Source organism: Rhyacophila brunnea, unplaced genomic scaffold, assembly GCF_057557595.1.
Source record: "Rhyacophila brunnea isolate RB1 unplaced genomic scaffold, BYU_Rbru_1.0 scaffold_10, whole genome shotgun sequence".
Lineage (NCBI taxonomy): Eukaryota > Metazoa > Arthropoda > Insecta > Trichoptera > Rhyacophilidae > Rhyacophila > Rhyacophila brunnea.
This window is the reverse complement of record NW_028232752.1, coordinates 28,411,227-28,437,481: the sequence shown is the minus strand read 5'-3', so window position 1 is coordinate 28,437,481 and position 26,255 is coordinate 28,411,227. Positions and strand designations below refer to the sequence as shown.

Below are 26,255 nucleotides of genomic sequence, written 5' to 3'. Positions count from 1 at the left end.
TTTTTTATTGTTGATGATTCAATTCAATTATATATAGGAATAATATGAGGCACCAAGGCCAAGTTCGCGTTTGTATACCTATTAACGAAGAGCGCATGGCTCTTCGTCGTGGGTCTGAAGAAAAAAATGAAAAAGAAAAAGAGCTGGGTAAAATAGGGGATATACTGTACAGTGCTTTCTCCTTCGAATTGACTGAGTCAGCACTGCGGAATATTACATTTTTTATAACTATGTAGATGGAGAGGCTACCACATGGCCTCTTTTCTGTATCCTACTGTAAGGAAAAAATATAAACTAAGAAGACTTTAAGAGCAGTATTGCTCGTGGTCTCGAAAATTCGGTGGGGATGGCTGGATCGTAATTGTTTAAATCTTTGATCGACAGGTTTGGGAAGTCTGCTGTCATGGAGCTGTAGAATTTTTTAGAAAGTTTCAAGACGTGGTCGTAAATAGTTTCTACGTTCAAGTCTCTATGAAGAGTGTTATTGCGTACAAAGCATGGGACATCTGTGATTGTTCTAAGTTGTATAGTCTGTAGCGTTTTAAAATGTTTTGTAGGATTAGCATAGCCCCATATTGCGGTAGCATATGTCATAATGGGACGAGTATTGTTGATGAATTAATGTACTATTTATAGGTGTATGAATGCGAACGCCGCTCATATTTCTTGTTATTTTCAGGAATGCCTTCAATGCTGTACGTGCTTCTACTCTCGGCCGCCGCAGCGCTGCTGTCGGCGGAAGCGAAGCCTCTTCTTCCGGACGAATTCAAAATAGCGCCGATTCCGTCGAAACGGGCGGCATCATACCGTCTTCCCGGAGAAACCGTTCCAACGTTATACAAAATCGCATTGGAAATTGATCCGAACGCAAAAGAAGGATTCAATGGGATGGTCAACATTGTTGTTAAGGCCGTCAAAATGTCAGATGAAATAGTTATTCATTCTAACACCATCGACATAAAAACGATTGCCGTGATGGATTCAGTTACCAAGCTCGACATTTTCAATTCTTCGACACACGCCAATGACGATTCATATTTCTTGACGTTGAAGTTAAATAAAATTCTTATTGTGAATCAGAATTATGAGATTCGTATCACGTACAAAGGAAAATGGGGAAAAAATATGCACGGATTATATCTTAGTTCGTACACAGAGCAAGATACCACGTAAGCTATACTTAAAGTATAAATTTTAATTGAGTCTTACAATAGTGTATTAAATTATATAAGCTTATTTTTTAGTTGATAGCTACAGGACCATCAATGGTGGTGTGGTGGTGGTTAGCTTTTACAAAAAATAAGGCTTAATTTCAATGTCGGTAACCTCTATATTCCGTCATTTTGAAGTAATCGCAAAAAATCGTCAAGCACATTCAGAATTGGAAACATCAAGAATATTTTCCTTTTGCAAACATACCTATTCAAGTTTAATTCTATGTATCTGACAAAGGGAGTTGGATTTCATAATTATTTATGAACATACAATATAAAAGTACCTACTTACATAATTAGAAGCGAGAAAAATATAAAAAGTAAAAATGGAGGTTACTTTGAAACCAATAGCCTTACCATAGGGTGGCAAGTGGTTCAGAGTGAATTATAATTTAACAAAATGAGAATCATAAAAAATTCAATAAAAAACAATTAAGTAGTTTATTTCATGAACTGAAAAGAGTGGCCGGTAAAAACAGTAAACAAATTAAGAGAATGTCTAATTTAGGTACTGGAGTAGGTTGGGATTATCCGGAAACTGGAAAGGACTGACGAGGGAGTCAGTCATTGAGGCAATTCATTTTCTGAGTTCAATGTAGTTTGATTTATGCCATGTAAATAAAATTGTTTCTTTGTTTCAGACATTATTTAGCTACCACCCAGTTTGAATCAACAAGTGCCCGCGAAGCCTTCCCCTGTTATGACGAACCTGGCCTTAAAGCCGCATTCCAAGTCACCATTGACTGCCCCAAGACGTTATCAGCTATTTCCAATACAGCGGGCAAACAGAGTGTTTCGTAAGTAATGTTTATTTACCAGCTTCTTACTTGGAATGAAGTTGCACGCCCATGATGCACCTACAGATTTAGTGAGATTGACTTCCAGTAAGAATAAAACACCATCGATTCTCCAGAAGTAAAGGCACAACCTTTTCACTATAATTGTTTTTATCATTTGCTGTATTATTGGAAGAATTCAATAATTATTATTGGTAATACTGCAAGCCAGTGGCGAGGGTGCGCATTGAAGGTAGGCTGTGGTAGGCAACTGAAAAAAAGTCCAAAGACAGATCTATTTACGGGATATTGAATTTTGTTAAATCTTTAGTATTTTATGGAACATAAAATATTATATTTTACTTTTTATAAAAGATATTTTACAAACAGAATGTGATGCCTAACAAGGATCGAACTTCGCGCAAAAACCGACGGCTTCATTAGTTGGGCTTCTTTTCCGGTAGGTCACTCGGAGTTTGACTGCTATGCTCGAAATAATATAGCCATTACACAATACGCGCAAAGGTTGGTACAGTGGCGCACCCAGGATTTAATATTGGGGGGGGGGGCAAGGAGGAGAATATAAATTAGTCCCATAGGCTCTTTTTCTTCTCACAGCCTAATTTATCGTTTATTATTCTTATCTTATCTATTATTCTTTTGTCTGTTGCACTCGGCGTACCTACACCATGGTCCCCACATCCTGAAATGGGCCGTCAGGCTAGGATATTTGGCGGGCCCTCTACCTACCGCTAAGATTTAAGGCAGTGTGAAACACTACATTAACGTTTTTCAAATTGTGCTTTAGTTAAAATTAAAGGTACTTATACAGTGAATTATTGGCGATTTTTAATACATCTACTTTAATAGTGGAGCTGTCGAGTATCGGCACATAGTAATCAAAAAATATATTGTACAATTTATATAATTGAAAATGTTCATGGCCACGAAGCATAATAGCGCCGCAGGCGATTTTTTTACTATTAAAGCTAATTTATGTTGTGTGTTTATCTCAGTTTTCTGATCAATCCGACACGCCGGGCCCCCTGGCTAGAGCCCTGTTAGCCCTACCCAACCATATCCTACGACACTCCGGAATTCGGGTGGACACTGAGAATTTTTTGACAGTTCCATTAGGGATTGGGTTTCTAAAAAAACATGACATTAGAGTTTGGAAATTTTTGTGTTAGAAATTAAAATCTAAAATTTTTTTCTAAAAAGGGTGCTGGAGAATTAAAATCATTTTCTTACCGTGTTTTTATTTGTCTAAGCCCAAAGGTACAGTTTATTGACTTTCAGTTTCAATCTTTAAAATCATTATGATAATTTTCATGTTTGGGGGGTGCCAGGGCCCCTTGCCCCCCCCCCGCTGGGTGCGCCACTGGGTTGGTAGGCATAGTCGTGGAAGCATTAGTCGTTTTATAATCTCATGCAATATCTCAAGGACAAACGCCATCAAACTTCATAAAAAAAACTTTGGATAATACCATGAGTTTGTTTTGATGTGTTAATAGAATATTCGATAAACTTGGATACGGTACATGTATGTGTATGTGAATCCTAAATTTAATACTTTATACTATATTACATGTGATTTTTAAACTTTAAAATGTCTTTAAGATACCTATTTAAATTTATACCATGTACGTCAAACTATTCCGTGCCAAAGAAAAGAAAATAATCTACGTACAGTCGAATTTGGTTACGATCATGGAAATAGCGAGATCTCGGATATCATGAGGAAACATTCGTTGACATTTTAGTTTATGATTTTCTCCATAAATGTATTTACTTTTATAACGAGCTACTTCTCGGGTATACCGAGTAAAACTGTTAACGTGTCGATCGTTTAAAAACAACATTTTCGACCTTAAGCAATAAAATCCGACCGGGCAGTTACTAGACCGACGCCGCCGGGATCGGATGACGTTTATGACATTAGTTAAGTATCTAAGTACTTAATTGGTGTTTTCGCCGACAACATTGAAAAAGTATCCACGCATATGGTTGAAATTTCATGTAAAAAATTCAAGCTTTGTGAAGTCAGCCGGTGGCTCAGTTCTTCATTACAATAAACAACTTCTTTTGTAGTTTATGAATGCCATGCTTGTTTCGGGGATTTTTACGATGGTTTTCAGGTTTTTTATGTTCTATGCTTAAATAGAACGTGGTGCGAAAAATGTTATATAACGATATAACTAGTAATGCTTATAACGAGCAAATTCAGTCGGTCCCATCTTCCTCGTAACAACCAAGTTCGACTGCATTTGAGATGAGGTTATCATAGTGAATGAATTAAGCTGCTTTGTTCTAATGCCTCTTTCATAATAAGTTTATCCCAAGCTACATACTAACCCATACTGGATACTTGAGGTGCTGAGGATTCTAGTATTGGTAGCTAACCTGAGTAAATCACCTTTACTGTTAAATATAATATACGATTATAATACACAGTCATTCTTAACTTTCACTTGTGATGATTATAACCCGAGCCCTTGATTATAATATGAACTATATTATGACAATATTATATATAGGACAAACCATTTTAAACAGTTTATTTCTCTGATTTGCCGATAACTTAAAAATATATTGACTTTCCATTTTCCAGAAATATTACCAACTACCACAAATTCACATTTGAGAATACACCTAAAATGTCGACGTATCTCCTTGCCTTCGTCGTGTCAGATTTCGATTTCATATCCAACGCTAAAGACGATCCACAAATCTTCCCAAAGGAGGTCAGGTCCTATGCTAAACCGTCTGCCAAGGAAGATCTTCCGTTCTCCCTCAAAGTTTCTCAGGACAGTCTTAAATGGCTGCAGTCGTTCGTGGCAGTGAATTACCCAATTTCAAAGATGGACAATATTGCAATTCCTGACTTCTCTGCGGGCGCCATGGAAAACTGGGGCCTTATCACATACAGGTAAATATTTTTTATTTTATTTATTATATGTGGATAATAATCTACTCCGAGGGTCATGCCCAAATTATGCCGGAGTAGTAAGTAGTACTAGAGTCCCTCAAGTCGTGAGTACGGTTTCTAATCACGTATTTAGTACAGATATTGTGCTATTTTTTCAATTTATAATCGGTACAGCAGTGCATTTAAATAAAGTATGTATGCCAGATTTTCCCACGACATATTATTATATTACTTATAATATTTATTTAGACCACAGATCTTTAGTGAGTCGTGGTACATGCTTCCATCCGTTGTATATAACTTGTGAAGCAAAAGATGTCATTAATATTATAGGGTCATTGTTTATACATAATGTATACATGTTTTTTTGGTGTTACCTATCTAAAAAATACTTGTAATTTTGGATGTGAACTCGCCCTACATGCAGAATGATAGCAATATCAAACTATCAGATCAAAACCATAAATTAGTCAAAAATCTTTTCAATACACCAGAGAAAATTTTAATAATAAAAATGATAAAATAGGATCCTTTGACGAATTTACATTTTATGACGTTTTCTTTAATTATTGAAAATATTAGATTGTTGAGTTTAAATAAAAAATATTTTTCAATGTTTTTCGATGCGTATGTATTAATTAAAACACTTGAAATGTAAGTTATAAAAAAAATGTCTCAAATTGCAAGCTTTATATTTTTACATACTCACTATTTACGTTTTTTTTTTTAATTTAACATCATTGTTTAATTAACTTTTAGGGAGGAGTACCTGTTGCAGAAAGATGGCGTGACCACCACGCGAAATCTCATGAACGTAGCAACAATCATCGGCCACGAAAATGCTCACCAGTGGTTTGGAAATGAAGTCAGTCCTCTTTGGTGGCAATATCTCTGGTTGAGTGAGGGTTTCGCCACATACTTTGAATACCATGCTACTGATCCGGTAAGGACATACTTACATTTTTATTATGTAATACTTCTTTCTTTGACCATGTCCGATCCTAATAGGATCATATGGGCCTCCACGAGTGGAGGTTTGTATTAACAGATTTTTGTTTTTACGAGGAATGGATGTTACCACTTGCTCAACCTATTAGCTCCGTATTGTGACACCAAACATAAATTGAAAAACAATATGTGTATTTGCCAGACCCAGGATTCGAATCCTGGGGACCCACGACATTATAGGCCGACCTGTCCGACGATTAAATCGCTCAGCCATCGCAGGTGTATTACTTATTTACATACAATATTATAAAAATACATAATTATCTAATAGAATTATAGTAAATATTTCCCTCACAAGAGAGAAGAAAAAAAAAACAAACGATGTTGTACAATAGAATAAAATTTCAAAAACAAAATACACAGCATATCACTGAAAATGTCTATGTCTTTGGGGACCGCATTAACTAGTCTTTCACCTCTCGCTAATGATACATGTGGGTCTATTCTACACACAAGGCGATATTTATCACTTTAGTCGTTGATAGCCGCCTTGTGTATAGAATATACCCATTGATATGCTCTATCAAAATGTAAATGCAGTATCTGAGTAGCTATAATCGATACGTTGTAACTATGTATATTGGATTTAAAATATTTAAATTAAACATACTATTGATATTAACTATCTCGCTATAAAAGTTAACACAGCCAATAGTGGGACTGTTAAAACATACATCACTTTTGACAGTTTAGAGTGTTCAGACGGTTAACTTATTGTAACAATTAACAGCCTCAATACATAGATATGATAAACTACTGACGACAGCCGCCATGTGTATAGAATATATTCGCTGATAAGTTTGAAACGAGGAAACAGTTCTGACCCAGAATAGGTCATGGCTGCGCTGCGATGACATAAGTAATTGACGGGTACATATAAATTCAAATTCTTGAGGACGTCATTATTGGCAAACATCCTTCATGATAGCAGGTGTTTATGCCTAAAGAGTCGAAGTGACCTACAAGATTCCAGAAAGCGAGCATGTCTTGTAGGAAAGCAGTCGGAAAATAATCGTTTGACGAATAATTAACGAAAGGAAAATAATTATTTTTGAACTAAATTATTATGTTTTCAAATAAATTGTCCTTCCCTGGATCTATCCGATACTTAAGCGCTGGTTATATGGCAGCGACTTGCCTGCGCGGTATAGTTTGTGCAAAAAACACTTTTCGGTTTGCGCGAGCTACAGTTTTTCCGTACGTATACACACGGGCTTTCCGATACAAACCGGTTTACGCAGGTAAGCTTGTGGTAAAGCAAGAGCGTCTAGCCGGCGCTTTATAGAAATAAATTATTTATAACTCTGTTAATGAGATAGATAATAATAAACTCGTCTATATTTCAGATCCTGGATGGATGGAGACTGAGCGACCAGTTTGTGACAAATTACGTACATCTTGCTTTGAGGGTTGATGGACTTGCAAACACAAATGCCATGTCCAATCCTGTAGAATCACCATCAGAGATTGATAGCCAATTTAATAGGATTGCTTACCAAAAAGGTATTATTTAATGCAATTAATTTTTCATATTCGAAATTTATATCATATTCCTACATAATAATCATGTAAAAGAGCGATTAGTGATGTCATTGAAGATAATTATAATATTGATGAATGAGAAATTTGAGATGGCACCCATCTTAAATGATTAGATTCTAGATTGTAAGTACTGTTATAGAGATAGTAGATAGTATTATACTACTTATAGATAGGTACTATGTACAAAATATGTTTAGGCTAAGGCCACATAGGTAGGTGCTTCGCTAATGCTGAGCTAGGTGCTATGGTTGTCTACTAAAAACACTACTGCCACATTGCACGCTACGTGCTTAGGTACAACTTCATTTGACATTTGGGAGCGCTCAAGTCAACAACGATATGTCACTCTCAAAACTAACCAGAAAGCTACTTCTTACGGAGAATTTAAGATTAAAATTCTGAGAAAGTGTTGAGATTGACATATCGTTGTTGACTTGAGCGCTCCCATATTTCAAATAAATTTGTACCTTAGCACGTATCGTGTAATGTGGTAGTAGTGTTTTTAGTAGATAGGCACAGCACCTAGCTCAGTACTAGCGAAGCACCCACCTATGGGGCCGAAGCCTTAGCGTTTGGAAGTTTGTTATTTAAAATTGATGTTTTATATTAAAAATATTATTTTGTCAGTGGTTTAAAAATTACTGTAGTCAAAAGTTTTAATTTTATCGATAAACCATGAATTTAATAATTATTACTTATTAATTTAACAATTAATGCATATAATGTTTTAAATTGTCATATATTCAGAGATTACTATTGCTTTACCGATGTTTACAAATGGAATCATCACGTTTTAAAATTTTGTTAAAATACCACACCGCTCCTCTCCAAAACATCTTTATACGCCACTGGAAAAATATCGTAATACAATATGTATATAATCGACTAATAAGGCGTTGTTTATATTATATCACAAGTATTTCTGTTGCGAGACGCAAGAATTACCGTGTATTATATTATATAATATAATATATTTGTCTTGAATTATGTGTAACGCATTAGAGAAAACAAATGAATGTTTGTAAGAGAGAGTTAGACAAGGAGAAGATGTATTAAACATACACGTATAAACGCATATTCTAAATTTAAAAAATCGGAGGAATCATTTATTTTAATCGAATCGTAAAGAAAACAAATTATGCTCTCGTAATAGTTTGACAGATGCTTTCAGTGCTGTAATAGTATTTCGAGTGATTATAGTATCGAGGAATAATGTGCTATACAAGAGATTTAAGGGTTTTTATAATAGGGATATGATGCTGTTACCTATTGTAACCTTAGGTAACATAGACAATCAAAAAAAATAGAAACAATATGGATTAGGAAGAACCATTAGCTGAGCGTCGCCGTTTGACAGATGAACCAGCGTGCTCAGCAAAGATGGCTGATACAGGAGTTCACAGACAAATAATTAAGTCTCAACAACAAGCACAAATATTACAGTAAGATATAACATACACGTAAAAGTGTGAGAGAGAGGGAGACATGGAGATGACGCATGAGAACGTTGACATGTGATACTGCCACCTGGTAATATTTTCTAGTTACATATTATTACTAATACAATTTTAATTCTTTTAGCTGGCGCCGTCATCAGGATGGTGCAACATATTATGGGGATAGAAAATTTTAGAGCAGGGTTAACTAATTACCTCAAAGAACTGTAAGTATTCCCATCCAATATTTGTAATTATACAGTGAAAGGTATGTTTGAAGTTTCACCACCCAATTAATCATACAACAAAAAAGACATTGTTTTCGTGTTTCTTGTATTTGTTACGTCATTGTACCAATTTTTGGCCCGTTTGCATCAGTAACCTTTTTACCTTCAATCCGTATCACTGAATTTCGTTTTACGATGGTAGTGCTATCTTGTTATTGATTTTATCCGATTGTAATGCTGTAACCTGTTCGCAGTAAATGAAGATTTTCGATTGCATATTTCGTTCAAAGTATTACCATTTATTTCAATATGCAACAATCATATTTTTTTACGGGTGCCGGACGAAATCCCGAAGGCCGAAATCCCGAAGGCCGAAATCCCGAATGCCGAAATCCCGAATGGACGAAATCCCGAACGGCCGAAATCCCGAATGGCCGAAATCCCGAATGGCCGGAATCCCGAAGGCCGAAATCCCGAAAAATAAAAAAATATAAACAATAATAATTTTCAACCAGCGGTACGCAAATAGGCGGCGCTTTTTCGAGAGTGTGTAATTTTACAAGATAATAAAAATAGTTTTATAAAAACTATTATTAATTATGGATTTAAGCATAAAAATAATTTTAAACCAGCGGTACCCAAATAGGCGGCGCTTTTTCGAGAGTGTGTAATTTTACAAGATAATAAAAATAGTTTTATAAAAACTATTATTAATTATGGATTGAAGCATAAAAATAATTTTAAACCAGCGGTACCCAAATAGGCGGCTCTTTTTCTTGCGTGTGTAATTTACCATGATAATAAAAATAGTTTTATAAAAACTATTATTAATTATGGATTGAAGCATAAAAATAATTTTAAACCAGCGGTACCCAAATAGGCGGCTCTTTTTCTTGCATGTGTAATTTACCAAGATAATAAAAATAGTTTTATAAAAACTATTATTAATTATGGTATGAAGCATAAAAATAATTTTCAACCAGCGGTACCCAAATAGGCGGCGCTTTTTCTTGAGTGTATAATTTACCATGATAATAAAAATAGTTTTATAAAAACTATTATTATTTATGGATTGAAGCATAAAAATAATTTTCAACCAGCGGTACCCAAATAGGCGGCTCTTTTTCTTGCATGTGTAATTTACCAAGATAATAAAAATAGTTTTATAAAAACTATTATTAATTATGGTATGAAGCATAAAAATAATTTTCAACCAGCGGTATCCAAATAGGCGGCGCTTTTTCTTGAGTGTGTAATTTACCAAGATAATAAAACAGTTTTATTAAAACTATTATTAATTATGGAATGAAGCACAAAAATAATTTTCAACCAGCGGAATCCAAATAGGCAGCGCTTTTTCTTGAGTGTGTAATTTACCAAGATAATAAAAATAGTTTTATAAAAACTATTATTAATTATGGATTGAAGCATAAAAATAATTTTCAACCAGTGGTACCCAAAAAGGCGGCGCTTTTTCTTGCGTGTGTAATTTACCAAGATAATAAAAATAGTTTTATAAAAACTATTATTAATTATGGATTGAAGCATTAAAATAATTTTAAACCAGCGGTACCCAAATAGGCGGCGCTTTTTCTTGAGTGTGTAATTTACCAAAATAATAAAAATAGTTTTATAAAAACTATTATTAATTATGGATTGAAGCATAAAAATAATTTTAAACCAGCGGTACCCAAATAGGCGGCTCTTTTTCTTGCGTGTGTAATTTACCGAGATAATAAAAACAGTTTTATAAAAACTATTATTAATTATGGAATGAAGCATAAAAATAATTTTAAACCAGTGGTACCCAAATAGGCGGCTCTTTTTCTTGCGTGTGTAATTTACCGAAATTTAAAAACAGTTTTATAAAAACTATTATAAATTATGGAATGAAGCACAAAAATAATTTTTAAGCAGCGGTACCCAAATAAGCGGCGCTTTTTCTTGAGTGTGTAATTTACCAAGATAATAAAAATAGTTTAATAAAAACTATTAATATTTATGGATTGAAGCATAAAAATAATTTTCAACCTGCGGTACCCAAATAGGCGGCTCTTTTTCTTGCGTGTGTAATTTACCAAGATAATAAAAACAGTTTTATAAAAACTATTATTAATTATGGAATGAAGCACAAAAATAATTTTCAACCAGCGGTATCCAAATAGGCGGCGCTTTTTCTTGAGTGTGTAATTTACCAAGATAATAAAAATAGTTTTATGAAAACTATTATTAATTATGGATTGAAGCATAAAAATAATTTTCAACCAGCGGTACCCAAAAAGGCGGCGCTTTTTCTTGCGTGTGTAATTTACCAAGATAATAAAAATAGTTTTATAAAAACTATTAATAATTATGGATTCTTCAATCCATAATTAATAATTGTTTTTATAAAGCTATTTTTATTATCTTGTAAAATTACACACTCAAGAAAAAGCGCCGCCTATTTGGGTACCGCTGGTTGAAAATTATTTTTATGGTTGATTCCATAATTAATAATAGTTTTTATAAAACTATTTTTACTATCTCGGTAAATTACACACGCAAGTTAAAGAGCCGCCTATTTGGGTACCGCTGGTTGAAAATTATTATTGTTTATATTTTTTTATTTTTCGGGATTTCGGCCTTCGGGATTCCGGCCATTCGGGATTTCGGCCATTCGGGATTTCGGCCGTTCGGGATTTCGGCCATTCGGGATTTCGGCATTCGGGATTTCGGCCTTCGGGATTTTGGCCTTCGGGATTTCGACCCAAACCCTTTTAGTTTATATTACATTGGAAGTATGTGCAGTAACTGTCACTACCATCGAAGTTTACAGTTTCGTGTTATGGTCTGACTTAATAGTAGAGCTTGGTTTACATTTTACTGCAAAATGTGAGAGTCTTATGACCAATTAATAACACCGTGTCTGGAAATTTGTATACGCAGTTTGCCGTATCACACTTGACTTGACACCGTGAAATGTTGTATCGGAAATATATGGCCGTATATTAAAGACCGTTCAACCTTTTTGTGTCGTATAGTGCTGAGATAAAATTCATGATAAAATAAAACACGGTTCTTGTCGGTTTACAGGAAGCCAGCGGCAAACAAATTTTGAAAATAGCCGATATACTGGATTATTTGTTAGGTTAGGTTAGTGACATGACCCGGCTCACGGCTAGCTCAATAATGCTACCGGGCCGTCACTGAGGAGACTAGTGATGAACTAGGAGGGTGGATCTCCTTTGTAGTATCACAACTTTTGAATTCCCAAATAAAACTCTCAGCTGGTGTGGTACCGAATTTATTCAGGTTCTAGAGTTCACGGTTTCACAATAAAGTTAACTGTCATTGTTCCCGTAATTAAATCTCATTAAAGTATCAGTAAACCATTTATTTGTTCACTATAGGATCTCTGTGAAATCTTTCACAAGTTTCCAAAAAGTCACACCTAACTCGGAGAATGTATACGCAGATATTCTTTGAATATTTTTATTTCACGAAATATTTTCCCGTAAAAAAAAAATATAAATTATTCTTTAGTCACATAGTATTGGGTTTATAAAAAGAATAAAATTTATTTTATTGTTGTTTATAAAATTTATTTATGTTCACAGTATGTTTACAAATATTTATTTGTGTTTACAAACTTGTTTACAAAAGGTTTGTTAATGTTTACAATTTTATTTACTAAAATTTGTTTTTATAATTATGTTTACTTAATAAAGTTTCAAAAATTTATTTTATAATTCCGAAATGATTTGTAAAATTTATTATTACAAACTGAGTTTATTAATTTGTTTTTATAAAACAAATCCGATCACGTAATTTATTCCGATTACGTCACCTCGTATGATGCGTAATAAAAAATAAAGTTACTCCGCGACGTGCGTCACTACCGGCAGATACGTGGTATTCGCGCCACTTTTAGCGGCATACGTCACTACCGACAGATACGTGGTATTCGCGTTACGTTTCGCCCGCCGAAGGGGACTTACTTGTACGTATGTATCGCGAATGTACTGAGAACCATGTCCCACAAGCTCGCAGTGAGGACTGCTGCTTGTTGAAGATCGCTGGTGAAGAGTGTAGAAACTAATGAATTTACGGAAAAAGATGTCACCTTTTATACCCTCTGGATAGAGGTTTAACAGGAAACAGTCCGTAAAGGAAAGAAGATATATCCCATTCTCTCATGAGATAAATTTACGTATATCTCACGTTCTTGACAACTTTTTAATAGAGATATCTTCTAATTAAGTCGGGTTAAATTTACTCTACCTTATTTTCACAAAATAAAGTCTCAATAGGGATGTTTTAACCACCCTCTAGAACATGTCTCTCAAATGCGCAGTTATGATGACGTAAGCAAAATAGTTGATTTTATATGATTTTTCGTGTTCAAACGAAGGGGAAAGTTTTTAGCTTTCCAACGAGGTATCGGAATAGGTATTTGTGTACTAGATAAGGGGATGGCAGTCTTTAAATTTAAAACGTCAAAACGAAAGGTTGACACCCACGTGCTGGTCCTTTCCACCACTCTTGGCCTTTTTAGGCCAATAGAATTTTACTAAGTTTTAATAAAACTGTTTGGTCCCGCAGAAACTTTCTCATTCGATATTTACTTTTCGGACGAACATTATTACATGAAAATACTATAATATTATACTTAACATTTCCACTTAAGTATATAAATGCTTAATTCTAACAAGATGTTAACCATGAGCAGTTACTAACTTATTTAATCTTGCATGGTAACTTTTACATAGTAATTTGAATGTAACCTTGAATCTATTTTTACCTCGCGAGTCAACACAGCTGGGCCGTGTTTTTGACCGAAATAGATTTTCTTTAAAGTTCAAGGTCGCGTGATAATTCGTATTTTTAGTTACGATATTTGATTCTTTTATTACTTAGGATGCGATTAAGATTTATTATTGTTTATGGGTAGAAACCCATTTATACCAGAATCTTAAGTTTTTCCAATTGTTACTTTTACAATATTCATTATAGTCAGCGAGTTATAGTATTAACAAAATCTATAATTATAATTACGCGTCTATAGATATAGGTATGCGTTTACAATATTTTTGTAACGATAGTTCGCCTCTATCTTGTTTCAATAAAATTAATATTAAAATTCTTTATTCACAATTATACAGTATATAAATTTATAAATATTAAATTTTCTTTTTCAATTTTCATACATTTCCATTATTTCTATAAAAGTTATTCAAGCATGTACTTGCTAAATTTTACGTAAACAATCTCTCCCATAACTTATTTTCTAAGTTTAATGGAGATTTCCCGGAAATTTATATTCAAAATACATCGCGTTGAAATTTCACGACGTGACATTTCGAGGGCTGTGGTCACAGTGTTCCAATTACACTTCAGCAGTCTCGATTTTCTGAGGCGAGATTCTTACGTAAAATTTTTATTACATTTACAAAGAAAAGGTTAACAACGTACATTTTACTTCCTATTACTAAACGATTACGCTACTGGTTACCTGTTCAAGGTCTCTTTCGACCATTTCTTCCCTGCTTCTTCCATAGTTTAGAACCATGGGACTTATATATCCTGTTTGTACCTTGTCGTGAGGTTGTCGCACGGCTATTGAGAAGTAGAATTGACTACAAGGCTAGATTTGTATAGTTATGTCGTTAAACCATACTCTGCCACAAACACTAACTGAAGGTCGGCGTTTCTGTTCGTGTCATTAGGTTAGGTTTTCATTCTTGAATTCATGAATTTTGCCAAAATTGGCTATGAAATTTGAATTAATGTTCAAATTGAATTTAATAAAATTGGATACCGTATAGTACCTATACGGTCATCTCTTTCCGATAGAAAGCTCACGGCGAACTGTGCTGCGGTGAAATGTTATACGTACAATTTACATGCAACCTAATAACACATGGCCGTGCGGCTTAAGCGTCGGCTATAGTGTCGTGGGTCCCAGGTTCGAATCCTGGGTCTGGCAAGTACATATGTGTTTTTTAATTTTTGTATGAGTCAGGGTATTTTCAATTTCAATTTTTCAATTTTGTAACAAATTATAAGTTTCAGACGTTCACAACATGCCATGAAACATTATTATAAAGAAGAAAAAAAAAGTAATAAAAACGATAAAAGCGATATGGACCTAATAGGTTGAGCAAGTGGCTGACATCCATTTCTCGTAAAAACAAAATCTGTTAATACAAACCTCCACTCTGTGGAGGCCCATATGATCTTATTAGGATCGGACATGGTCGAAAAAAATGGCACATTTTAATCTATTAGGTATACCTAGTGCATATTTTTCAGTATCGGTTTCAAGTAAGTGTGTAAGGCCCTTAATAAAGTGGCGAATTTATTATAAATATGCACTTCGATTAGGTAACTGACGAAGGCTTCGACTCACACACTGGACTAGCCAACTCCTCACCGGCCATGGCAATTTCGCTGCGAAACTCCACGGATTTCGCTTGATAGAGTATGCGCCGGGTTGCACATGCAGGGTTAACCACCAAGACGTTAAACACGTTATATGGGATTGCTCGTTTATGAATTCTAAGCGTGCTGAGCTGTCTGGTCTGCCAGGGTCCGTCCACACGTCGGCTCAATCGGCGACGCAGACTTGATATTAACCAAGGTCCACTTTGAGTCGTTTGCATCGTTTTTAGAGCAGGTTTATCGAGTTGATCCCGATGCCTCCATAGAATCATCATCACATTTAAATCTTGATATTCAATATCACCGTTGCCGACTTAGCGTTTTTTTGCCAGATCTACCATTTTTGATAGGCATTGAGCTTGCAAAAAATGCATCTAGCTTATGGCGTTTTTATTAGCGTTTTTTAACGCCTTCAACATCTTTAAATGTTATGAAAATAATGTATATATTTAGTTTATTTATTCAGATAGTTAATGAAAATACGTTGGTGCTTGAGAAATAAAACAATATAATGAAATAATAGGAGCATTCTTGGCTTTATAGTGATATAATGGTATCAGATAATATAATTTAATGTGTGCTTAGGCATGTGGCATCATATTGACGATTATCGGGGATTCCTCTCTCTGGTATTATAGCTACCAATCATAGGTTAGATTAATTATTTATTTTTTGTCAATTTTGAAATGAATTTCTGGGAAAATATAGTGTGATTTTTTTGCACTTTTCTTTCGATAGACAAAAAAAGTTATTAAAATTTTATTTTCACAACATCTAGCGTTTTTTCCTGCCAAATAGCTTGTTTTCGTACCCCGTCTGGTATGTTTTTGTCAACGGCAGTTGGCAACACTGTTCAATATGTCGATACAGATACGAACTAGCTGAGCTAGTTCAAATATTTTCTTTTCTCATTTTCTTTAAGCACTACGGTACGTCAATTACACTCAAATTGTTAAAATATGTATTTATTTTAATTAAACATTCTGGCAGCCATCATCTCAATTGCTTAATGGAAAACCGCCATTGATATTTTTCAAATACCTTGCAGTCCTCTCGGAAGCGGTGAACCAAAAATCTTATTCAAGAACTTGGACAAAGCGATTAATGGGAAACTGGTCCTGCCTCCCAAAATGACTATTGATCAGATTTTCACTTCCTGGGCAGACCAAAAAGGATTCCCCCTCGTGACAGCTGAGCGAAACTCCAATGGACATATTGATTTGACACAGGTACGATGAATAACATTTTAAAACATTGTGTCGCAGAAGCAATGTTCAGCTCAGATTTGATTTAGCAATGCCCTACTTAAAGAACTTCAACTAAGAAAAAGGGACACTATAAATTGTTCCATTTGGCACGCGCACGTAAAAAGGTTCGCCAAACCTGCCCTGTACTATTTTTCTGTATAATAGTACCTCATACAAACGTTATTTTTTGCAGTCACGTTATCATCAGAACAAAACTATGTCCTCAGACGAGACATGGTGGATCCCAATAAATGTAGCAACGGAAGGCAAACCATCTTTCGATAATACGACGGCAAGCGATTGGCTTGTGCCCGAGAAGGCGCTAACCCTTGACGTTGGAAATACAGACAAATGGTTCATTTTAAATAAACAACAAACTGGTATGGATGGCATAGTTTCTATTTTAACTTTTTAAACTAACTAATTTTATCTTGCACGCATGTTGTACCTAGGTCTAGTTTAGGGCATAGGTGTCCAATCTATGGACTTCGCTGGGCCATATTGAGTGGAGACTGAAGACCCGCATTGGGTTACACATAAAACATGTAGGTAGGTAGGTAGGTAATATCTTAAAAAAAATCTTCAGTAACTTTGCCTTTTTCTTTTTTAATAATGTCCACAAATATTCCATTCAACAAGATGCCAGATGTGTTCTCTGGTTCAGCACAAAAAAAAACAATTTTTAGGACAAAACCGGAGTTTCTATCTAAAGTTTCTCTTCTTTTAATTCAATGGGGTGAACAACATAAAAATTATTTTTATCCGATAATGATGAAAATTTGGTTTGAAACCCTATTGTAAGGTGTTTTTATCTCACTGTATCCTTAGAAAATAAGTAGTAGGTAGTTACACGATAAATTATTATGATCTGCTAATCTAATCTTCTACACTCCCATAATATGTATTTGGGATCCATCTTCATAGAAGAAGGTATGTTTAATTTTCACCAAATTTCGTTTATTTATAAAACCATTGAATGCACGCACTGAAAAAAATGACACGTGAATTTGAAACTCAGGACAACCCGGTGACAGCTCGGGGCGCTAAAATTTAGAGGGCGACAAATTTTCATATATTATATAGGTACACACAATATCGACTTTCTAGCCCAAAAGGAACTTAGGGAAAATGTGCAATTTCGAAGGAGATTTGAAAATAGAATTTATTTGGCTTAGTTATATATTTTTCTACCGTGCCACAAAATTGTGATATAGTATCTACTGACGATGAATATGACTATTTTAATAATCTAACACAGTAATTTTCAACCTTTTTTATTTGGTTTACTTACCATACTTCGATGACAATAACATCCAGAGCGGTAAATGATAAAGGAGACCAGAGACATTAAGCAAAGTCTCATAGATACATTACTATTTTTTTAGGTACATAGCATCAAAATTGTGTAATTTAATTACCTTATAGTAGTCAATCGTAATAACTGTGTCGTTAGCGTGCATTATTTTAAACACTTTCACATAAACAAAACGATCAGTCCATAGTAGGCGGCGCCACTCTTTACGCTATTATCATAAAATTTCCTCTACCAAGTATAATTCTCGCTATGTACTTCAATGATACGGTTGATATGGTATTTCTAATCACGCAACATTTTTTTAAAATTAGATCTTATATAAAAAGTTTGTGCGAATTCTCGCGGAGCCCCTGGCACTACTCGCCCGGTTGGAAATCACCGATCTAATGACATAAATGACTCATTTTGGCCATAACATCCTTAACACTCTTTTGGATTAGCACAGTCGATGTATATGTATTGTTTTTGAATTTCCAATTTCACCAAAATGACGCACACACTGCAGAGGTTTTAGAGTTCAAGTGCAGCCCTGGTGAAACCCATAGGATTAAGGCGGACATTTTAGATAGATTCTATTTCACTGCGATTATACAACCATTCCTATTTTTTAGGATATTATCGAGTGATGTATAATGAACAAAACTGGAAACTTTTGGCAACCGCTCTGAATACATCTGACCATGGAAAAATTCACCACCTCAACAGAGCTCAACTTGTTGATGATATTTTTGAGTTCGCAAGAACAAGCAGAATTGTAAGTTTAAAAACAGACCGTAGGTTTAATTTAAAAAAATGAGTATTTTGCAATATACAGTATTTTAATAATATCGACTGCTTAATCTGCAAACAGGCTAAGTCCATTTAGGCAAATTGTTTAGGAAGGAGAAACATAATAATTTAACTATCGAGTGGAATTTAATAATTCAAAAAATACACTTTTAAAAATAAGCTGCACTATGAATTGAAAAACTATTTTAACTTCCTTTTTATATATAGGGACAAATTATATAAAGAGTGGAGTTGTTCCATATACGATATTGGAAATTTGGCAACGCATTTGGTTGTATTGTTTGAATAACGATAACGCATTTATTTATTAATGTAGTTTGAAATTTTGTGTGACCATATAAAACATGGTTTATAACAAAATGCCATAAAAATCTAATTTTTGTCAAAAGTGTGCTGGTTTGCAGATTAAGCAGTCGATTTGATTATTCGCGCTTGAAAAGAGTTTTGGTCAGCGGCGGATTTACCAGTTCTTTGATTGCGCGCAGGAGTAGCGACTAACTATGACAAAAGTGCTGCAAATTCAAAATTATTTAAGAAAAATAGCTAAATAGTTGTTATCAACATTAAAAAATATAAAAAAAGTGTTCTGACAATGTTATGGAAACGTTTAATTCATAAAATGAATGCAGTAAGTTTAACGTTGCAGTCAAAAAATCTCATTGACAATTTTCTTTCTACGTATATTAATCGTTCAAAATATTAAAAGTTTTTCGATTATTGTGAAATCGAGTTCCAGCGAATTAATAATTTATTAAATATATTAAATGAAAAGCAAAATATATAATGGAAACAATTAACCCAGTCTTAAATAAGCTGTAACATAGAGCTTGTGATCGAGAAATCTCGAAAATTAATTTGACAAAATTTCGAGAATTCTCATTTCAAGCAAAGATATAACTTTAAAATTTGTTTCGATATATTTAAATCATGAGTACCTTTGGATTTTTAAATCATATATAAAAATAACATGGTTATATTGCATCTCTCCTATTAATCCACTTTCTTAAACATATTCTCTTTTTTTTAATCTCGCTGATTTCTTCATTCATAATATCTTCTAATAAAACCATTATAAACACAATTAAGTATTAATTAATTTATTATTTATACTTTACGTTTTATGAAGTCTGTTCAACTTGAAATGTCACTCATTAATGTACTATGTCCGGACACTTTTCAACTACCTACTAAAATACTAGTATACTATGAACCAGCTTTTATGGCTAGTTATGTATATTATGTGTCGCTAGATTTCAAAATCAGCCAATTTTACATTTATTCTGTACTCGAAATAATATAAACTTTCACCCCTGTGACTGTGTACTTGAGAAAACAAAAAAGCTGTTTTTCTCCTATTCATCCATTATGGACTAGGCTGATTTTGAAATCTAGCGACACATGTACTTATTAAATTATTAACAAATCCCGGTTGTACAGAATTAATTAATGTAACAATCTATTGTGTATTAATTTATATTATACGTAATGTTTATGCGCAGAGTTATAACACCACGTTTGAGCTGGTCAGGTATTTGGCTCATGAAACAGACTACATCCCGTGGGTCGCGGCTAATTATGGACTCTCCTTTTTGTCGACAAGAATGCAAGGGACCGAGAACTATAAATATCTACAGGTAATTATGACGTCATCATTATTTATTAACTGGCTTTTCCCCATATTATATAATATATATATATATATATATTGATCCATCAGATCCAAGTTTCAAACACTCAAGACGATTTGAAAGATACTAAACATTCAACGCAAGTAAAATAATACTTGATATTATAGAATCTGAAGCAAACAGAAATTAAACTAGATGCGTTACATAGTAGTATTATACTCTATAAATACATAATGTATACCTAGTGGATACAAATGATTTAATACTTGGTTGCACTTTTGTGGACTGTATGAATGGGGGTTGAGCATTTGGATGTTGGTGAAGGACAGCGGAAGCAGGGGTGTGTCCAGGCACTGACCTTTGATGTTAAGCTGGTCTGGACTGCTGGATGGTGACTCTTAGTAGGTAATGAATTTATGATTGTGTGAATTACGGTAATGGACGCAACGGTCGAACCGTAACTCTTGACTGAATGATTGCTATGGTAACGCGTGGCAGTCTCTATGCAACACGGTTGAACCGCCACTTATCAGTCACCCTGTATGAAGTTCGTAACGAGACCCCCGAATTGTCTTGATGTAACTAACACTTCACTCACGGTGGACCGATGACTCCGTAACTGAGTTGAACGCCTGGACGGTTACAATAATTTGGATTCGAGGTAGAAGGGAAATATTGAGATGAGGGTGATCATAATTGGCCCAACCAATACTTTAACAATTTACATGGTCTCTCTTAATGGTTAAAAAAACCTACATATTTGTTTTTAATTTTCTACAATTAAATACAATACAGTGTTATATATAATATGCAGAGTCGTCTTATCGAACGAAACAGTATTCATATCTGGTATCGAATTCGAATTCGTAATTGCCCAGTTGCCCTAATAAATCATTTTTGTCTACACGGCAAAGAATGGGTTTGTGATCAGTGTGATCACTTAGTTATAATAATGCAGACACTTGTTATCTACGTTTTTAAGGTACTATTTTTCTCTTTTTAGGCGTTCGCCCAACAACTGAACAACAAGGTCTACACAGAACTTGGTTTCCAAGCGAACTCTACCGATACTCCAATAACTAAACTCAACAGGGTCCTCGCTTTGACGATCGCCTGCGAAATGGGATCTAAAGACTGCCACACGAAGGCTGGCCAAAAATTGAAAGAACAGATGGATTCCAAGGATGGTAAATAAACCTGTCACAGTTATTATAATTATTTACCAAGGGCCATATTATGTTGGGACACATGAATATAACGTCGGCGTTATGTTAAATTAATTAATTAATAATGATATGCAATAAGTAGAATGACAGATGGTAAGTTGTTGCCATTTTTAATAATCCGATTTTTCGTAAATTAAAAATTAAAATATTTTTATTGACATAGAAATGCTAAACGCATATAAACAGCATACTATCTAGTTTAATCTTGAATGATAAGACATCTTTGAACCTGGTGTTTTTTCGTGTCTGTATATTATAGACTCAGATTTCTATAAGCTACCGTACACGTCATCGTGTCGCATCATCGCGTCAGGGAGCGGCAATGTTGCCATGTCTACTGAAATTTCAGTAGATCTACTGAAATTTTGATCAGGAAAAGACGAAATTATGATATTTGTGATGAATAAAAGTCACTTTTTACATGTTTTTTTTAAATGACACTTGTAAGATTATGTCAATATACACGCTTTCACCAAAAACAATCGTTGAATTTCATACATTTTTGTCATTCTACGGATATTTTCAAGAAAAAATAAAAAATCTACTGAGTTTTGAAAATTCTAGTTGGCAACACTGAGCGGATGCAATACAGTGTTAAGATGATGAAGTGGGGGGAATTTAGGAATTTAGTTCCACTAGTTCATAAAAGAACCGTGATGACGTGTACGCCAGCTTATAGAAATCGGTCTCTAGATAGATAATCAGTAGGTACCTAGGTACTCAATTTTTTTTAAACAAGTGGACATCATTATAAACTAAATTTTATGTAATATCTAATACGAATATTCATGAAATAGCTGTCCTCTTGTTTTAATGCTTTGCCACAGGCGGGACCATCTGTATATTGTTTTTTTAGAATTATTAATAACCATGTCCTTGCTTTTTCGTATAAGGTGGTTGTTAGTAATTTTGAACAATCACAAACACCCAGGCTTTGAGAAAAACACATAAATATTGTGTCTTGACCGGTAATCGAACCCATAACTCTCGGGTGGAAGGCAAGCGCATTACGCACTGCACCACGAGAGCCGTCTATCTGTATATCGTTACGTGTTATTTCTTATTTATCCTAAAGTTTGATAACTAACACATACGCCGTTATATTGAAAGCTACCACAAGCGACGCTTAACTAGGGATTGTAATAGCGGGAAACCCAGTTGTCATCGATGCCGAAATACCAGTTTTTAAATTCAGAAATAAAAAAATCAGAGATATTAAAAAAAATATATGACAATGACTGAATAATTCAACACAAATGAATCATTATGAAGAAATCACACAAAAAATACCACATTTATTTTCGACAAAAAAGCTTTAGGTTTGGACGGAATGAAGATTTAAAAAAACTCTTTCGACTTGGGAATATTCTTTCACTTTGGGTGGAGAAGTTGACGGCACTGAGAAAAAAATACCGGTATTCGATATGAAGTACGAAAAATTGGGTATTGATGTTTTCATTTGATATTGAAATCTCTACGATTAAACTTAGTAGTTAGAAGTTTTCACGTAGATATTTTTTTACGCCTGGAAAAGGATTTAAAAAAAGACTTAAGTAACTGCTTTGTACGAAATAAATAATAATTCATAAAATCGGATTCAAATTCTACGAACTCTTCTTGAACCTTTGTGTAAAATGTTGTTAAGTATTATTTTTGTAGAAACGTATCTAATTTTAATATTTTTGCCTGAAATGTATTCTTTAAGCTCTTAACATACATAATAGGTTGTTTGTAAACAAGACCTGTTCTACAGATTTTTTTAAATAGTTACGTAGAATGAACAATCGTATAATTTTAACTTTGAAATCAATCTAACATGGTTAACTTTGCAATTGGATTATTTTAATCATCAGCTCCTTAATCAATAATTAGTAATGCAATAATATAATTTTCAGGATTGAGGGTGGATCCTGATCTTCGCCAAGTGGTTTACTGCGCAGCTGTGAGGGGTGACAAGACAAAGGTTGAGTGGGAGTACTTATTCAGCCAAATGACAAGTGCATCGCTGGCTCCAGAAATCACTTTACTCCTTAATGCTCTTGGATGCACTGAAAATAAAGAATTAATCAATCTGTGAGATGATATGACAATATTATGATTTTTATCAGACTATTTAAATCGCTACCAAATGAATTATTCAAAGAAAATGAAAATTCATTAATTGGCAGCATTGACTTACGCAATATCTAATATATAAAAATTAATATTTGTCTGTTTGTTTGTTCGTATTGAATGCACTGCTATACCGTTCATCCGATTGCGATAAAACTTTGTTAACGTATTGCTTGCACTTCCGTGAAGAGTATAGGCTATATCTTATATATATAAATGAATGTCCGTCTGTCTGTATGCCTGTTTGTCTGTTTGTCTTTCTGTCTGTCCCGTATGCGTTCCTATACCATTCATCCGATTGCGAGCAAATTTTGGTAAGTGGTTGTATGCACACCCGCAAAGGTTTCTGAATTAGAAAAATCATGATCTTCTTCTTCTTCATCATTCTATTTTCTTTTATTCGTATGGTTCCTATACCATTCATCCGATTGCGACGAAACTTTCGTCAGTTATTGTACACACACCCGCAAAGGTTTCTAAATTGGAAAAACCATCTTCTTCTACTTCTTCAGTATATCTTCTTTTATTCGTATGGTTCCTATACCATTCATCCGATTGCGATGAAACCTTCGTCAGTTGTTGTGGTAACACTGGTAACACCCGCAAAGGTTTCTGAATAAGTATAACCATCTCCTCCTTCATCATTATATCTTCTTTTATTTGTATGGTCCCTATACCATTCATCTGATTGCGATGAAACTTTCGTTAGTGGTTGTACCAACACCTGCGAAGGTTTCTGAATTATTACAACCATCTTCTTCTTCTTCTTCATTATATCTTATGGTTCATATACTTTATACATTATTCTTTATACTTTATTCGTATGTTTCCTATACCATTCATCCGATTGCAATGAAACCTTCGTCAGTTGTTGTGGTAACACCCGCAAAGGTTTCTAAATAAGTACAACCATCTTATTCTTCTTCTTTATCATTCTATCTTCTTTTATTTGTATGGTCCCTATACCATTCATCCGATTGCGATGAAACTTTCGTTAGTGGTTGTGCCAACACCTGCGAAGGTTTCTAAATTAGTACAACCACCTTCTTCTTCTTCTTGATTATATCTTCTTTTATTCGTATGGTTCCTATACCATTCATCCGATTGCGATGAAACCTTCGTCAGTTGTTGTGGTAACACCCGCAAAGGTTTCTGAATAAGTACAACCATCTCCTTCTTCTTCTTCTTCTTCTTCATCATTCTGTCTTCTTTTATTTGTATGGTCCCTATACCATTCATCTGATTGCGATGAAACTTTTGTTAGTGGTTGTGCCAACACCCGCGAAGGTTTCTGAATTAGTACAACCATATTCTTCTTCTTCTTCATTATATCTTCTTTTATTCGTATGGTTCCTACACTAATCATCCGATTGCGATGAAACCTTCGTCAGTTGTTGTGGTAACACCTGCAAAGGTTTCTGAATTAGTACAACCATCTTCTTCTTTTATTTTATATTCTTCTATTCGTATGCGTTTCTATTCCATTCATCCGATTGCAATAAAACTTTCGTCAATAATTGTGGCAAAACCCGCAAAGGTTTCTTAATTAGAATAACCATCTCCTTCTTCTTCTATTTTATATTCTTCTATTCGCAATGAAAATTTGGTGAGTTGTCGTGCGCATGCCTACGAAGATTTCTGAATTAAAAAATCATCTTCTTCTTCTATTCGTATGCGTTCCTATAACATTCATCCGATTGCGATGAAACTTTTGTCAGTTGTTGTGCGCACACCTGCGAAGGTTTCTAAATTGGTATTATATAAAATACAACGTTTATTGTTTGTTTGATCCATGCAATTTTGATTTTTTTTTTTACTACATATTAATATCATAAATAACGTTTGCATATTTTGGATTCGATTTTAATTTAGTGGTCTTTTGTTTGACTTTTACTCCTATTAGAATTATTTTCATATTGCCATATTGTATAACACAGATATTTTAATATTAAAAAAATAATTACATCTTATTATTTTTTTTAATATCTAAGATAAATATAACCACGAAGTGAACCTGTGCGAAGCCGGGTACTTCAGCTAGTATATTATATAATATACAATATATATAAGTCGAATTTCAAGATTTTTTTATTGTCCTTATTACTGTTTTATTTAATATTTTTCCAAAAATAATATGTTGCATAAATCAATGACCTATTTTGAAAAGATTTCTCTGAAAAAATGTCACCAGACTGCGTCCTGAAAAACATGCAATATTGACTTAATATGTCATTGTTCACACCGCCCTTTGATTTGCTCATACAAATATGAATGTAGTTGTGAAATGAACTTATCTTGATGTACATTTATTAAGGATAATTGCAATACCATGTTTATGGATTTACAGTATAGATATCTTACTTTACTAACAATTCTGCTGTACTGA

The 26,255-nt window shown here is 34.1% G+C and overlaps 2 protein-coding genes across 2 annotated transcripts in view; both read left to right on the top strand.

Annotated features, from left to right (window-relative positions):
- The first annotated feature begins 4,607 nt into the window (after nt 1-4,607).
- LOC147079055 (aminopeptidase N-like) lies at nt 4,608-6,885 on the top strand. The gene is made up of 3 exons (XM_085955788.1): nt 4,608-4,919; nt 5,679-5,862; nt 6,856-6,885. The coding sequence occupies exons 1-3, from the start codon at nt 4,648-4,650 to the stop codon at nt 6,883-6,885; spliced, it is 486 nt and encodes a 161-aa protein (XP_085811914.1). The 5' UTR covers nt 4,608-4,647.
- Nucleotides 6,886-7,279: 394 nt separating this feature from the next.
- Nucleotides 7,280-26,255, top strand: part of LOC147079054 (membrane alanyl aminopeptidase-like) — a 59,292-nt gene continuing 40,316 nt past the window's right edge. Inside the window, exons 1-8 of the mRNA XM_085955775.1 lie at nt 7,280-7,430; nt 9,051-9,132; nt 16,601-16,781; nt 16,993-17,179; nt 18,726-18,868; nt 20,403-20,537; nt 21,535-21,718; nt 23,653-23,830. Of these exons, the coding sequence (XP_085811901.1) occupies nt 7,364-7,430; nt 9,051-9,132; nt 16,601-16,781; nt 16,993-17,179; nt 18,726-18,868; nt 20,403-20,537; nt 21,535-21,718; nt 23,653-23,830 (1,157 nt within the window). The 5' untranslated portion in view covers nt 7,280-7,363. The remainder of the gene's footprint in view (nt 7,431-9,050; nt 9,133-16,600; nt 16,782-16,992; nt 17,180-18,725; nt 18,869-20,402; nt 20,538-21,534; nt 21,719-23,652; nt 23,831-26,255) is intronic.

What these genes read in the sequence shown, in the direction of transcription:
- LOC147079055 (XM_085955788.1), top strand. Translation starts at nt 4,648, where the DNA reads ATGTCGACGTATCTCCTTGCCTTCGTCGTGTCAGATTTCGATTTCATA. An exon ending in TGGGGCCTTATCACATACAG is followed by an intron (nt 4,920 to 5,678) that starts GTAAATATTTTT and finishes ATTAACTTTTAG; the next exon opens with GGAGGAGTACCTGTTGCAGA. An exon ending in AATACCATGCTACTGATCCG is followed by an intron (nt 5,863 to 6,855) that starts GTAAGGACATAC and finishes CCTTCATGATAG; the next exon opens with CAGGTGTTTATGCCTAAAGA.